Below are 16,290 nucleotides of genomic sequence, written 5' to 3' on the forward strand. Positions count from 1 at the left end.
AGAATAATTACTTCCTTGCGGTGGAAAGTAGCGGATGGGTCTTGACCGTTTCTGAAATTGGGGAATAACTGTAGCCGCACGGCAGCGGAATACCTCCGTTCCGGGGGGAAACCTTTTTGCGCAGAGGAAGGCGGCGATACACCGGCAGACGCATAAACACAGACACGCACGCACGCACACACACACACACACACACACACACACAAACACATAAACAGTCATGCAAAAAACGCCCGCCGGCACACAAATAAAGGTGTACCATTGCATATCAAGTGCCCTACAGTGGGTTCAGATGGGCGACACCACACGGGCAGGCGGTAACGGATTCTCTCGCAGCCGAATAGGAAAATGAGTCTTTGGCAGCGGCGTTACCCCTCGTAGGCAGAACGCTTGGGAGTTTTTTGGGAAACTATTTGTCTTACCCGCTCTTCACGGGCACGGCGGCCCCGGGATTGAGTTCTGAGGAGGGAGGAGTGCGCCGTTACAAAATCAGAGCTCGGCCTCAGCGAAGCCAGCGTCTTTTAGAAGTTCCAAATCCCCTGCAGGTATGGATTTCCAATGCGCACCAGACCCGACCACCCAGTAAAGCCAGCGAAGGAGCACATTGAATACAGATAAATAACTCGCGGCCGAGAGGTTACGCTTCGCTCTCCCCAGAAATGACAAGTCCGCACGGGAGTTTTGCAGGTGGATATTGAAATAAAGTCGCTCGGATTCCTCATTTAAGTGTTTAGTTTCATGGGGATCGACACGCGAGACCGGTTTCAAATTCATATAGCGCCCAGCGTGCCGCCAAGCCGATAGGATATCAACCCAGATACACATAAAAATAAACAGCGAAATGTAAATCCAGCAAATAAACTCTCTGGATGCCAACGACGCTGTATTTTCTCATAAACATTTTGCACGTTTTACATATGGGTGAGAGGCTGCCGCACAGTAAAAGCCCTTAAAAGGTTTTTCTTGTTGTTTTTTTTTTCCCCCCCAAAATGGCGCGAGTGTTGCGTTAAGGGCCGCCACAGTAAACCCAACCCCGGCGGTAAAGTGAGATGAGCTGTTTATTTGGGTTCGTGGAGTTCCGTGTCTCAGGCCCCCGCGCCCCATCAGTGGCCGTGTTGTGTTCGAAAAAGCACCGCATTATGGGATCCGCGGCCAAAACAAGCAGGCGCTTCTGCCAAATAGTGACGCGGGGAGGAGAAGCGTGCCTATTGACGGCTTCGAGCCGGGGCTTCATTTACACAAACAGCCAACGGAATAGGTGAAGGATTATTTTATTACTTAGCAGTTTGTACAGTTTCTACCATGGAAAAATAACATGTAACATAAGACTGTATTTACAATTCCATTTTTACAAAATGTCTTTACAAGATGTTTGTCGGTTCAAAATACTCTAGACACGCAAAAAAACAAAAACAAGGAAAAAAACAAAACATACACATTCACACACACATCCAAATCAAACTTTGTAATACACATAAATAAATATAGACATTCACTGACTGTTTTCACGACAAATATTTCTACAGCCAAGAACATATACAATTCAGCATTTCCACACAAGTTATATTTTCATTAATAAACATTACATATTATTCCCCATATATTTTTCTTTGTTAATCCGTTAATGAAATATTGCTAACATATTCATAAGAGGTAACACAGACACTATTTCATGCCAACAGAACGCTAAAGTTTGCCATGCAAAACCATTACGAGCGTTCAATTTGAAGCAAGTAATTCATTTACAGTTCAAAATGAAATGGACTTCTACATGCAGTGTACGATAAGAAATATTTTGGGTTAGGCTACGACGACTCGTTATATTATTTATCAGAAAGTATCAAGTCTAAGCGCCTGTTTTTAATCCGTAAAACAAAATAAATAGATTAATTTCTACATGTCTTTCTGAATAAATGTTTTTTTTTTTTTTTTTTTTCCTTTCTTTCCCAAATTATATGGCATTGTTCAAGTGTCTTCAATCATCTGTGAATGTTGAAAAAAAAACAAAAAAAAACGTCAACCAAATAAGCGTGAAATAACACCATGTTGTTAATCAACCGGGTTCACTCCTTAAAGCCAAATTGAATCCCTCGAATCGATGTTTGGATATGGTTAAATATCTGGAATTTCTGCTCAAATGGGATGAAAAACAAGCAAACAAAATGGATTGATAAATTAGCGTACTATGCGTCTACCGAAGGAAAAATAGCAGAAAATGAGACTTCAGTATATATTTGATTATACAGACCAGAGTTGGGGGGTTTGAAAAGGAATTGGGATATTTTGTGCCGGGGCCGGAGAGAAGGCGCGGCCGCGTTTGTTACTGATGAGATGCGGGGGTCGGTTCCTGGTCCGGGTCTGGTCTGGTTCCTGATGTGCTCCGGCGGCGTTTGGTTCCACACTGCGTTCCTTCCCTGGTGCGACGGGAAAACCCCACGAGCCGCCGCTTCTGCTCCCGACTGGGCGATGAAATGTTCTGGACATTCAGTGTCTTTCTACCGACGGCTTCTGGTGATGGGAGTGGTGCGGCCTGAGTCTGGGTCCTGCAGCGCACGTGCACACACACACACACACACACACACACACACACACACACACACACACACACACACACACACACACACACACACACACACACACACACACACACACACACACACACACACACACACACACACACACACACACACACACACACAAGATCAGGGAAATGTTAAGAGGACAGTTCGTAGATTCTCATGCATAACACACATACTTATAAAGAATTAGCTCAATAAAAGTAGAAAATATGGGATGTTTTTAAAAACGACACTTTAACCACTATAACACTGTATGTGGACCTTCAGAGGTTCTAAATACTAGAAGTTGGCGCTTACGGTGTTGGAGGGCCGGTAAGACGGTGGGGGTCTGGAAAGTCTTGACGGTAGCAGGGCCCTCCCCCCCAGTCGTGATGACCTGCACCTCCAGTCTGTAGTAGGTGGCGGGCCGCAGGTTGGACACCACCAGCAGGTTGTGATCCTGTCGGGTTTTGGAAGCAGGGAACAGCGGAGATAGAATCACCCGGGGGAGCAAGGAACACGGGTTCCGGATCCGAATGCGAACGGGCTCCCGAATAAGCCTGGGAAGTATCACCTTCGTATCTACTTTGCAGGGAACCACAGACAAAAACATGTTTTCATGAGACCCCCCTCTTTCTCCCTGTTATTCCCGCCGCCAGCCCCGATAAAAGTGTGCGGTGGGTGGTTTTATTTATAGATGAGCTTGGCAGGCTGGGAGGTGCAGACAGGCGGAAAGTGTTGTTGATAGAGCAGATTATGGAGAATAGCGGGGTTTTTTCGCAGTCTCGCAGAGGATGAAAGACAAAAGGGAGGGAAGGTAGATGAAAAGGTGGAGGAGGAGAACTTCCACACGGGGCGCCCCGCCCCCACCCGCCGACCCCCCCCCCCCCCCCATCCCCGCCTCCGCCTGAACACAGCCACCCATCACAGGACTCGCTAAAATGACCGGAGCAGCATCCTTAACAAAATACCCTCAGCTCAGACACAAAGCGCTGATGGTTGCAATTCTTCTCTGGCACAATGAAGCCTTGTCAATATAAATATGTCTGACGTAGCCTCTCGGCTCCAGTTACGCCCGGACGCGTCCACTTCACAATTACAGCATAGGAAGAGGAGACCGGGATGCAATTTGAGTGAATTTAAGTTTGATTTACCGGCGGCAGGATCTGGGACTGGGAGATGATGCTGTTGGGGAGGCTGTTTTGTCGACTCTCCGTGGTGACCTCCGCCCAGGTGACCTGGAAGCCCGTGATCCGCTGGTGGGGAGCCACCCTGGACACGCGCCACAGGAAGTTGCCGGTTATGTTCCCGTCATTGAAGGAGAAGGACGCCGTCAGGTTCTCGGGCTTGGCCAACACCTTGGGAAGTCCTGAAGCTGCGGGAGACAAAAGGAATGGCAGTTTGATATGAAGCCAAACACTCCAGATGTGGCGGACCAATGCGCATAGTTCAGCCACGGCTGCAGACGGCAGCGCGGCTTCCTTCCCGCGGCCAGGCCCAGCTGCCCCGGATCGGCCGAATTAGCGCCCAAGCGGCGCCGATTGGTCCGATTCGGGGCAGGAAGCCTTCTCAGTGTTTGTCTGTCTGTGTCTGCGCGGCCCGACGCCCGCACTTCCCCGCCCGCCGGAGTTTCGTTCTAAACTCAACAAAAACATCTCTTGAAATAAATAATAATAATAAAAAAAAAAAGACTGAAATCATTTTATAAATATATATTAAACATGGCAATTTAAAATAACTGTCAGGTCCGTTGTATTTTTATGTGTTTTTGTTTTATGTGTTTTTGTCACAGTGACAGGCCCTGTCACTGTGGGTAATGTAGGAGCCCTGTCTGCACATGGCTGGAGGAGGATGCGTATGACAGAGGTGTGACGTGGAGATCACCATGAGAGGCGATACGCTTGTGGCATGTTATTACTTTATCCTAAAATTTATAAGGCGGCTGTCTGTCTACTGCCTGTAGTCCACAGAGACCTGCCTCACGTTGTCTCTGTGAAGGGAAATCACTCCGTGTGGAAGTTCCCAACAACACGGTTCCATTCGAAGGGATTAAACAATGCAGGTCCCCAAGTGACATTTCCTCGTCTCTTTTAGCTTTTGGGACTAAAATAAAACGGACACGATGCAGACCCGTTGCTCTGTTGCTACAAGCGAACTCCGTGTGTGAGGAAACAAACACGGAATATGTTTTGGACTGATTTGGGGGTGAGTAACTATTTTCCGCCGCCATACGAATGTCTGTGACTCACAGACATTCATCCATTCTACATTTTAATCTTGTCTGATAACGGTTAATGATTGGTGAACGAGAGTCGGCAATCGGTCAGAAAAAACATTTCTGAATTAGCATCCCTAAAACAAACGTAATTTTATGTTAATAACATTGTCATATTGCATGTGACTCATGCAATACAAGCTCTGTGACGCCGTCAGCGCAGGTTGCTGATGTAGGCTGCTTTATAATTTGCCAGAATGTCTCATAATGACAAATACCGGTTCAGTGGGTTTGCATGAAGTCAAATGGTTTAAGCTCGTACACCGGACCAGAAAAAACGGAAATCAACACAACCGTAATGTTCAGAAACCATATTATGCATCAAATAGTTTGTGAAAAGTACAAGGATGACAAACTACATCGGGGAAAATATCATAGTATACAAACACTGCACACTGCGCTGCGCATCCCGCAATGCATTGTGAGGGCAACACGTATCGGAAGTTTCTTTGCAGTGTTGTTATCAACTCTCAATGGTCTGAACATTTTTTGAATGTCTTTTTTATGTAAATTTAGGTTATTTTCACGCCCTGTGCGTGGCATCATGATCAGCCAGCCAGTTACTAGAAAAATATTTCGCTTGAGGATAATTCGAAATGTACGACGATACTTGGTTGGAAGTTGGAATAACTTCACTTCACAATAACTTCTGGAATCACCAACCTCCAGGCCCTCCTGTCGCCCAACATCCATAGCAAACAGCACACTATAACACAAACTATGAAGTCTAGTCAGAGTAGAGACTCACCTCCCTCCCCCGGGCAGGGGATGTGCTTGTGAGTCTTGCTGCGGATGGTGGCGCAGGACGGCGTGAGGAAGGTGGTGCTCTCGTCCTTGGAGCGTCTCTTGGGCTTGAGCATGTGAACGGTGACTTTGTACTTGCAGGAGAACAGCAGGCCGGGGAGGTTGATGTAGTTCTCCTGAGCCAAGAAACACATTATTCAGCCCTGACGACTCTGACATGTCGTCCAGGTCAGGTCCCGTGGCGCTTTCGGAGATAATTAAATACACAGAGCCGTGGAGGATCGCATGGCCTCCTCCGGGGCCCCGAGGAACATGCTCCACATTACGGGGCCACTTTGAACGATCGCATGGTCGGGGTTAAGACGCCATTGTTGCTTTCAAACTGCAATACAAATGATGATTTCTTTTATATGGCTTCCAAATGTCGCACAAACACACATGAAAAGACAAAAAAAAAAGAGATGGGAGCCAACGCGGAGTTGTATGTGATCTCAACCGAGAGCGGCGTGTAAATCCACATTCATAAATTCTGCGCAGCAGGTTTAATACTTTACACTCATTTCAGGCTTAAACCGAGTATTGATCTTTCTCATCTCTTTTTTTTAGGAAACAAAAAAAAATATCCAGCTGAGTGGTGGATTCGGCGCTCGCATTTGTAATAAAACCAGTTCTACATTAATAGACTGTCCCTGGGGTGAGGGTGTGTGGATATTCTCTCTGATACGAAATGGCTCTGATTAAAAGTGAAGGACGCACACGGGGGCCCACGGCGAACAGCGGGCTGGAACACTTCCCAGTGATCTATAGTAAAAGGAGGTATATTTCCTAGCAACCGGAGTGTTGGTCCCAAAAGAATGCATTGATTGCCATGCCTCTGCCATCCTACATCAGCCTGAGTCCAACCAGGACGCCCCCATCCCCGATCCCCTGGACCCTCCCATCCCCCCACCTCGTCCCCAACACTCTCTGGGAGAAGCCCCCCACACCGGCAGCAGAGCGGCTGGGGCTGTTGGAAGCGAAGTCTCCCCCGTTCCCGGAAACATTGTTTTAGGTAATGGCTTTTATTGGCCAACACACCACATGCCTGACCACACAACTGAGTCAGAATATTCAAAACAACAGCCAGTGAAATGTCCAACACAGAACCAATGCAACAGGGTCCCGGGCTCACGAGCCGAGCTGTTTTCTTTGCAGCTTAAAATTTAGACAAAAGCCCGGGCAAGTGCTTTGCATAACGCGGTGGTGGCAGACTTTCAAGCCGCTGTTGTTGTTGTTGTTGGATCTCAGAAGTGGGGGCTTTTCTGGAAACTCACCTGCGTGACGGACTTCTCCGGGCCCCGGGTCTCGTTGTGGCTGCAGAACTCCGGAACCCACTGGACGTGGTAGCGACTTAAAGTCGGGTCTGGAACACGCAGGAGGGAGGGAACGTCACTCAAATGACACGTAAATCGTTAATCGCTGCATAAAATCTGTGGTTGGCTGGAGCGATAATCTCCCAAATCAGGGTGGCTAGAAGTAGGGTTAGAACGATTAAATTAACCTTAATCTACATTAAGCGATCATTCAGATGACTTGTCTGAATAGTAGGCGTCTGTATTTCCTTCCGTCTGAACTTCTCCTCGATCCAATTTTTTGCCCAGATACAAAATGTGATCGTCCTTTCGCCTCAAGTTTTGTCCGTTTGTTTACTTCGCACCAAACATTTCAGCCGTCGTGAAGCCTGTTTGCGCTTCACAACCTCGGCCGAGGAGCAACAGCCCGGTCCCCGCCGGGCCCCCGGACGCGTCCCGTTCGTCCCTGCCTCGCACGGCCATGGTGTCTGATCAGCGGTGCTTATCCTGCCATCGCCCCCCTCACTCATTTTATTGGACTTGTTATTTATTCAACTGTGTCGCTTGGATATGAAAATTCTTCCCCGATTAATAATTGAGTTATGCTGTGTTAGCCCCTCGGCGGGGGCCCGGGTTTGCGGTGGGAGATAAAAGGGGTCCTTTGAAGGCTTAGACACAGATCTGGCACCCGGAGCCCCCCTGAGCTCTTTGGAAACAGAAGAGAGGAATTACAGGCAAGCGGGACATTGAGAAAAAATAAACAATATAAGTGTAGCTGGACAAGAGACGGGAAGTAGTATTTAAAACAAAAAAAGAAGGGGGATATGAAAATCAGGTAAGAGAACGGTTCGATAAATCACAACCGGGAGCGTGCCTTAGAAGTGCTGCCTCCGCCTCGGGATGGCTGTCCAACGTCGGCGTGTTGGGGCAGAGCGCGATGTATTATCTACGTCGGTGTACGGTGAGGCTGGCTTTATTGTCTACGCTGGAGACAGTCCAGATAGTTGGTTCCCGGAGCCGACCTGCTCAACTCTGAGCACTACGCTGATTGACTGTAATGGGAGAGCGAGACACTGATTGCACTTCACATCAACTAGAGGCTCAGTGGCCGTGCCTCTGCCAGTACGGTCACAGCAGCACAACACCGGTGATAAGACCCAAAGACAGGGGCCGTCCGTCAGCCCCGGTGAGGGACACTGGAAGCTGGCTCTCCCAACGAGTCACAGCAAACGGACCCGGATCAGGGTTAACTGCCCCGCGTGGCATCGGGGTTCCGAGGCCACGCTTGACCCGCTTGTAATTACCGACGCAAGATTTGCAACGGCTCGTTTATGGCGAACAAATCGTGTGCGCGGCTCGCGAGTCGTGACGCAAAAGGCGTCGTTTGTTCGCACGGGAATCGCAGCCAGGCAACCAGGCCTCAGACTAGAACCCCGGAAAGAGCAAACGAGCCCAAACTTTGCGGTCGTCTGCCGAAATCAATCATTTCGACAGAATCAAATGTCGTCCAAAAGAGACAAAATTCCGTGTCCAACGGAGCCGAACCGACTCTTCTGAGAGTCCGTACATTCACACCAACTCAATCAAACCAACGGAAAGTAAAGAAAGCGAAGAAGAAGAAAAAAACCAAAAAAAAAACCAAAAAAAAAACCGCGCGGTTCTTTCTACTGAGTGACTCGTCGGGAAAAGAATCTCAGAAAAAAGTTGAACCTTTCATCGCTACACACAGCACAATCACCGAGTTCCCTCGCGCCACGAACAAGTCCCTCTCCTTCTGTACCCCCTCTGTGATTCAGCAGTGGATTCTCTCCAGCTCCGGCACCAGGCCTCTCCTTTCGCCAATCCCCGCATTCTTGACTCTGTGATGTGGAGTTTGGCTTGGGCGATGACATATATTAGTAACATAACATAGACCAGCCAATGGGACCTGACAGGCTACCCTAAGAGCACGCCTTTCAAGGTTTCCATATTTCCACTCTGGTATTAATGGAGGGAGAGGGGGCGGCTGGGGGGATGGATGCTGCCCGGACAGGCGTTCCGAGAGGCTTTAGCCCCCTTGGGTCTCCATCGGCGAAAGGGCCGCTGACGTAAGCGGCTCGTAAAACAAAATGGACTGTTTCGATGCTAATGTGAGGGCGACGATCTATTAAACACAGCTGTCAATAAATCCCATCACACGGCGCTGGCTCCACCGTGTTTATTGTTCTTTACTAAACAGTGGCTCCGCTCTAATGGTCCGCGGTGCAGGTTCACATCCAGGCGGCCAGCGCTCGCGTTTCCCCCCCACTTACACAAAGACACGTTGTTCCGTTTATTCAATCTAGACGAACCGATACTGGGTACCACAAATGAGAACGGTTTCTAGAATAACTTCTTAACGCATAACTGAATGAGTAAGAGCAACTAGTGGGCAACTGCCACACAGTAATTCTCATCCCCCCCCCCGCCCTCACACTAATCTTTCGCATAAAAAAAAAAAGTTATTTTAACGCTCATAAATTGAGCCGTGGTGACTGAGCATTGTCTCCCGCCCGCTAATCACAAAACCCAAAAGCAGACTTGGAATAGTTTAGTTTTTATTTGTTAGAAAGTTTGCCTTCATTCAAGTCCTTCACACAGAAAAAAACCCCGACACAAGTGCAATCACTCATTTGAATGAGTCTCTGGGAGATATTTCCACATAACCACAAGTGGAGACTCCCATATCTGTCATTGAGGCGTCAAAGGCTGCCACAAGCGCCAAGAACAGGGACCACTGCAGTTAAGATCAGGGGGTGGGGGGGTGGGGTGCCCTCACTTTTGGCTGGCTCTGCAATCCTGTGTGTAACCCCATAAAGGTGAGTTAGTTATAATCTAATAGAGTGGAAGTTATAATCTAATAGAGTGGAAGGTTGGGTGGTAGTGCGCTGGCGGTCTCGCTTTCCGAACTAAAAACCTCATTCATTTTCTTCCAACAGACAATACCACGTGGAGGCACGTCTGGGCATTTCCAAAACCATCAATGGGCATGAAAGTCTCCTGGATGAATCAACAGCGCCGTTGAATTCAAAAAGCATGATCTCCTTGAAAAATTTAAAAGAGAAAATATTAAAGAATATAAAGATTGTGCGCATGACAATTTCGGGATATCAGTTAATTCCAGCGTTGCGTCAGGATCATTAGCTCCCAAAGCTCAAAATGTCACTGCCTTCACTGGTAACGTTAGAGTCTGAGCTCCACACTTTAGGAGGACGGAGCGTCTGGCAGTGTCACTCTGGAACGCTTGGTTGTGGTATGAGCACTGAGTGTTACTAGCCAGACCAAACAACACGATACTTGCAGGAATTCTTTTGGTGTTGCGGTTCTGGCTCCTGCGTCTCCATAACAAAAGGCTGATGAGGCTGACTGTAGTATTTCAGTGCACTTTCAGACACTAACCTGACAGAAAAACGCAGTATTTTTCGAGAGCATTACATCATGCTATAGTGTAGTCATCTGGGGGAGCTCTGCTGTCAATCTGCGGCAAGTTATTTTTGTGGTTATTAATAAAAATGAAAACTTCGATGGGGGAAATACTTTTATAACCAATAACTACTCCCACATCTCCACTCCACAGAACCCAGCGTCACAGCGGTGCAGAGCAGTCTGTACCTCCTCTGTTCTTCCAGTAGACTCGGACCTGGAGCTGGCCGTCCTGGTAGAAGGGTGTTCCTACTTCCAGAGGGCCAGAGGGGCGCTTGGGCAGCGTGGGACCCACCGGAGACATCTCGTCCTTCCTGGGCCTGAGCACCGATTTGACTGGAAGAGGAGGGAGATGTGTTTGCTGCTGCATACAGGGCAGAACATTGACGGAAGGCCTCCAATCTCCCCAACACAGTAACAAAAAAAATGCACATTATTATTATTATTATTATTATTATTATTATTATTATTATTATTATTATTATTATCATTATCATTATTACACGGCCAGCTAAATGGCTATATCTCAGGCCTAGACTGGCAAATCTTTTTCAAATTTGGCACGATGACAGTTAGCCCCGACCAGGGTTCAAAAAGCCTGGTAACATTTTGACCATTGGGGCGCTATAATAAGCCAACCTTGAAAACCAAACTTGGTATGTAGAGCTGCTTTCACACATGCACTCGGTACAATATCTGGATAATCAGGTGTAGCACACAAGTGGAGATTGTCCGTGTCAGACGCATTTACACCGACTGGAAACGTTTGGTTTAGAGGAGGGGTGGAGCCTGGGTAGAGAGTTCAGGAACCAGGACATGACACAATGACGCTGCGGAGTTTTCGCACACCAGAGATGAAGATGCTATCGACTTATCTTGTTTGGCGTTGATACACCATGTATTTGGACGTAATATAAACAAAAGAGTGGAAAGGAATAGAAAGCAGAAAGGAGTACGAAGCAGCTACGCACCACCAGCAAAGATACGCAGAAAGGCTCACTGGCGCGTGATAGAGACGTCATCGACACGTGACACGCCCACTCACTCGCTGTGAATGCTCCGGACAACTACCTGCTCTGTTCACACATGCCGCTCAATCGGAGATTACACAGACTTTGTACAGGGGTGCAGGCTGGGTAAAGTCCACGTAATGTCCGGTCCAAATGATTCGGACATTTGCGTTCACACATACAGCTCCTCCGGGTAATGTTCCGATAATTTCAGGGTTGCGGTGCATGTGTGAAAGCAGCTCAGGCGTCATTTCTCATGCTGAACAAATTTGCCTCAAGAACGTATAAAGTTAGTCTAGATAGATTTTCTCCAATCTCTGCAGTTATCCCAATACCGGATCAATTTCAATAATAAGTCCTGATGCCAATCACTTGGTTGTCTCCCAAAGATCTAAAAATAAGGTTTATGTTATGGTAAAAAATACCAGAGTTTTCCACTAGCGAGTTGAATTACAGTTCCACGGTGAGGCTTAAGGGAGGGGGTTAGTGACCGGGGCCTTTCCGAGGCTAAAACTGTCGTGATTTATGGAACCGTGAGGCACTTTAGATAAAAGCATCCACCCAATTAATGTGTCGTGTTTGATGTGTGTTACTTTTAACGCCGCGGCTTCGAACGCATTATCAGGAAGCCGTAAAAGCCCCGTGTTTACCTGAGTCGTTATTCTGGGCGGTGGAGAAGTGGAGGGAGGCTTTAGGGCTCTTCATGCGCACCTGTCCCCAGTAGGCGACGGCTTGAAGCTCCACGGTGTAGCTGCTGTTTGTCTGCAGCCCCTCCAGGTCCACCCAGCCCAGAGCCTAAGACAACAACAAAGACGTTTTTACCGACGAGGCTTAGGTGTGCACCGTGCGGGGAGACACCGCCCCGTCACCTCCAGTCAAAGTTCCCGTCAGCTCTCCAGTCATAACACTAAGTCGGCCCCGGCCCCGGGTCTGTGGGAAAGCCGGCTTATTGGGAACACATGTGGCGGGGCTGGGGAAGGCATCCCGGTGAGGAGATAGCCTTCGGGGCTTTGTGAGGTAGACGTGTTATCAGAGCCTCCCGGGGCTTGCTCAGCGCGCGCTCGACTCGCAGCATTCCGCCGCCAGCGTGGGCCTGATGAGTTCTAAGTTATTGACTCGGCCTGTTTTGACATTCCTCGACCAGCGGGCCGTCTTCAAAGCCCAGAGATGCCAAAGTGGAAACCAGTAGTACATGTGTCAATAGGGTATCCCGTGTCTCCCACCTCTATCTCCTCTCCGCCACATCTGCTATTCATTCCAAAAACTAATTCCGGAGAGGACTCTATGGAAGGGAGCGTGGAGTTACTGTCAGGACGATATATCTCTCCGCCTTCTGAGTCTTATATGAAATAGTCCTGACACGCGAGCGGCATCGAACATCAGCTCCTAACTTAGCCTGCGTGTTACGCTGTCACTCACGCTCTTAACGTCCCCTTCCTTCGCTTAATGTTATTGATTATAATACTTTTCATTACACTGATGCCTAAACATTCTAGATCTTTGGAATCCCTTCCTCAAGGATCCTTTCTTTTCTCTTCTGCTTTGGGGTCCTTTGGGGGTTTTTTCCTTCACCATCTGATCTCGCTGCACTGTAAATGTGGGTCTGTAAAGCACGTTGAGACAGTAAGTACCTGCACAAATAAACCTGGCTTTGCCAGACGTGACATGCTACTGCATATAAAAAAATATTTTTGGGAAGTTGCCAGATACTCCCAACCAGCAAAATGTACCAAGGGATGTATAACGGACATATGGGAAATAAATATTCCATTCGAAAGATTTATCCAGAACTCATTGCAGTTTTAGGGGAGAAATCAAGAAACTAACAAATAAACCCTCTAATTTGTGGTCGACACATATAAATAACTCCTTTAACTAGACATGTTAACTGCAAGAGGTCTATTTCCTTTTTAACCTCCAGGATTTTTGTATTATTGTTCTTTGTATTGTTCGCAACACCAAGGGATATATCCACAGTATGTTATGGTGGTTCTGCCGATGAAACACCAGACAGAAGAAACAAAAAAATAAGATGTAAAAACTAATCGTATTGGGCATCTTCATTACATTCTCAAATAATTGAGAATCATTTCTAGATTATCCAGGTTAGAAAATCTCTGCTCTGACAGGGTTATTATTTTTCATGTTCATCGTTCACTTCTGAACTACCAGCCCATTTAATTAAAGCTTACAGAAAGGAACTTAAAAAAAAAAAAAAAATTATATAACCGTAGACAATAAAAAGCAGATACATGTAAAAGACAATAGATCATTTGTAAATCAACCTGATTGCATGCTTCAATTGGTAGAAATAATCTCTTACCTGTCAAATGAATACACACCCCTTATCATTGCATCTCATTCAGCTCATAATAAGCATATAGGTTGTGTTTTTATTTCTGATACATGATGCCTTTGTAACCTTCTGTTCATACCTCAACTCACACGTACCTGAGCTGTCCTCTACAGTCTCTCCTAGACGTTATTTATGTATATTCCATAACCGTTGTAAGCAACACGCAGGCAGTTTGGGAGTAACCTACTTTGCATGATAACTCCAGGAATATGGAGGCAGACTGATCTGTATAAACAGATTACGAATTAATTAAAAATCTGTTTACGTAATCCTTGGATCTCTCCTTATTCATCCATTCGGGGACAAGTGGCGTGACACGATCAAATTAGAGCGAATCAGAATATGAATGCTTCCAATCTACGAGTTCTTCTTTGAAAATGACTACTAGATTAGTTTGGACGGGGGTGGTATTTCTAATATTTCTCCCAAACAGATCACTTACACCCCCACCCCCCACGGAGGCTTACAAAAATCAAATCTAATCAAATAAGAATATTATTGAGAAAAAAAAAAAAAGCCACATAGCATCGAAATTGTGATTAATTTCTTTCAAGACAGGCTTTCAACAACATGCTATGTTTCCAGCGGCGATTTGAAAGCCGCATTTAAAACCTATTTCCATCAGTTTGAGGAAACAAAGCGCCGCGTCGATCCGCGAGTGTGATTGACGACCTTGCAAATTTACGTAATCAAATGCCACTGCGACTGCGTCTCTGCCCCCCCACTCCCCCCCCACATTGGGAGCCTGCGGTTGTTATTTACAATCAAGTGTGTGGAGGCCTGAGGAAGGGATGGCGAGATGGGCTTGGGACGAGGCCCAGGAGGCCTAGATAGAGGGAAGGAGCGAGAGAGAGGGAGAGAGAGACCTTGAGAGAGAGTGAGAGAATCGTTGTGACAGGCACGGCGAGAGGAGATTACCCCGTTGGTGGTCTTTCTCCTCTTCTTCTTTGACGGCACCAGGGACTTGCCGGGCACGGTCCAGCTCCAGAACACTTTGTAGTGATGGATGGGAATGTCGGGCTCCTCCGGCACCGTCCAGTTGATCCGGGCGGTCACCAGGCCCTCGTCGCCCGGGGACACGCTGGCGACGTGCAGGCTGGCCGGGCGGGGCGGGGCCGAGGGATCTGGACACATGGCGCAGCACCGTTTAGAATCACGTCTTTGGATCGGGAACTCTTGGATGTACAGCAAGTACTCGGCCTTGGCTGTTTTGGCCAAAATTATCATTTGACGACGACCGTGTTTACAGGCCAAGACACCTTTCACTACTTGGAAGAGGGGCGTGGGGGGCGTCCGGTGAGACGCCGTGTGCAGTAATTAGCCCACCATTGACAATCTGTCAGAAGATGTTATGACAGGTGTCATGTCATGTCCATGACGCCGCTTGGCAGGACGGAGACCGCAGGTCAGGGGTTAACAAACACATGCTGCTCACTTTGGCTCCACAATCACATTCCACCTCTCAAAGGCACTCCAGTTATTAGTGTGTGTGTGTGTGTGTGTGTGTGTGTGTGTGTGTGGTGTGTGTGGTGTGTGCGTGTGTGTGTGTAAATCAAGGCTGGTTCTGAACCCATCCAGATGGGCTGTGACCCAGGCTGCTGCGGGCTGCCTCGTACAGTGCTGATGTCAGCCTGGTGTCTGTGGAGAGCCAGCGCCAGATGCCAGAGTGGAGGGAATCGCCCCGTAATGAGAAAATGATCCACGCCACAAACCCAGCGAGCCCCCCCCCCGCCAAAAAAAAAACAACCTGAAAGACATTTTTGTCGGGTCCGAACACACGACCGGCGACCGTTCCGCCCCTAATGTTAGTTTTGCAAGAAAAATAAGCCAAGGGTTCTGGTAAATTGCCCCCAACAAAGTGCGTTGGTCGGAAATTGCAATCAGATGATACGGCCGCGCTGTGTAAATAACAACGGCATGATGGACCGGGAGCTCATCAAAGCCATGACGGCTCCCATCAATCTATCAACGTTCCAACGCCGATTGGGGCTGATTGGGGTTTCGCTTTTCCAGCCCCGCAGCCGAATCCTATCTCCCACCTGGCATCTGGCGGCGTCGAAGCAGCCGTCAGCACCCCCAGGGGAGCGCACGTGCAGCTAGGGGAGTGACAGGAAAGGTCAGCGCACCCACAACGCCGCACCGCCGGTGCTTTTCTTGCGCGTGTTGACGTTTCGCAGAGGAGGGTGAGCCCTTCAGGACGGCGCCGGTGTTCGATGAGCAAATAATTCACTGCAATCTAGGCACGTCGAAGAAATCCAGAGTGACTGGTCTCAAAAAGTGAGGGCTGACGAAAAACAACGACAGCCCCCTAACGAACCACCCCCCCCCCCAAAAAAAAAATACCATGTCTCGCACGGCAGCGTCAGAGCGCACTCGGAGTGGGTTTTTCATCTCGACGCAGGAAAACTGTTGGGCACATGTCTCGGCCCCCGCGTGTAAAACAAATGCATCTGATCGGGATCAGATGAAATCAAGGCACAATATTGCATTCATAAAACCTGTAATCCTCGGAAAACCGCACGATAATCAGCCGTAGCTCTAACAAATGCCATCTGCAGCGGTGCTACACCGCTGG

The 16,290-nt window shown here is 48.0% G+C and overlaps 1 protein-coding gene across 1 annotated transcript in view; it reads right to left on the reverse strand.

The window, feature by feature from the left end:
* Nucleotides 1–1,263: 1,263 nt before the first annotated feature.
* The window catches only part of anos1 (anosmin 1), a 42,288-nt gene continuing 27,261 nt past the window's right edge, over nucleotides 1,264–16,290 (reverse strand). Inside the window, exons 7-14 of the mRNA XM_080019644.1 lie at nucleotides 14,634–14,839; nucleotides 12,010–12,154; nucleotides 10,539–10,685; nucleotides 6,891–6,979; nucleotides 5,582–5,753; nucleotides 3,713–3,933; nucleotides 2,877–3,018; nucleotides 1,264–2,543 (exon numbers count right to left, since the gene is read on the reverse strand). Coding sequence (XP_079875770.1) covers nucleotides 2,485–2,543; nucleotides 2,877–3,018; nucleotides 3,713–3,933; nucleotides 5,582–5,753; nucleotides 6,891–6,979; nucleotides 10,539–10,685; nucleotides 12,010–12,154; nucleotides 14,634–14,839 — 1,181 coding nt within the window. The 3' untranslated portion in view covers nucleotides 1,264–2,484. The remainder of the gene's footprint in view (nucleotides 2,544–2,876; nucleotides 3,019–3,712; nucleotides 3,934–5,581; nucleotides 5,754–6,890; nucleotides 6,980–10,538; nucleotides 10,686–12,009; nucleotides 12,155–14,633; nucleotides 14,840–16,290) is intronic.

The sequence above is a fragment of the Zeus faber genome, assembly GCF_960531495.2.
Source record: "Zeus faber genome assembly, chromosome: 18".
Taxonomy (NCBI): domain Eukaryota; kingdom Metazoa; phylum Chordata; class Actinopteri; order Zeiformes; family Zeidae; genus Zeus; species Zeus faber.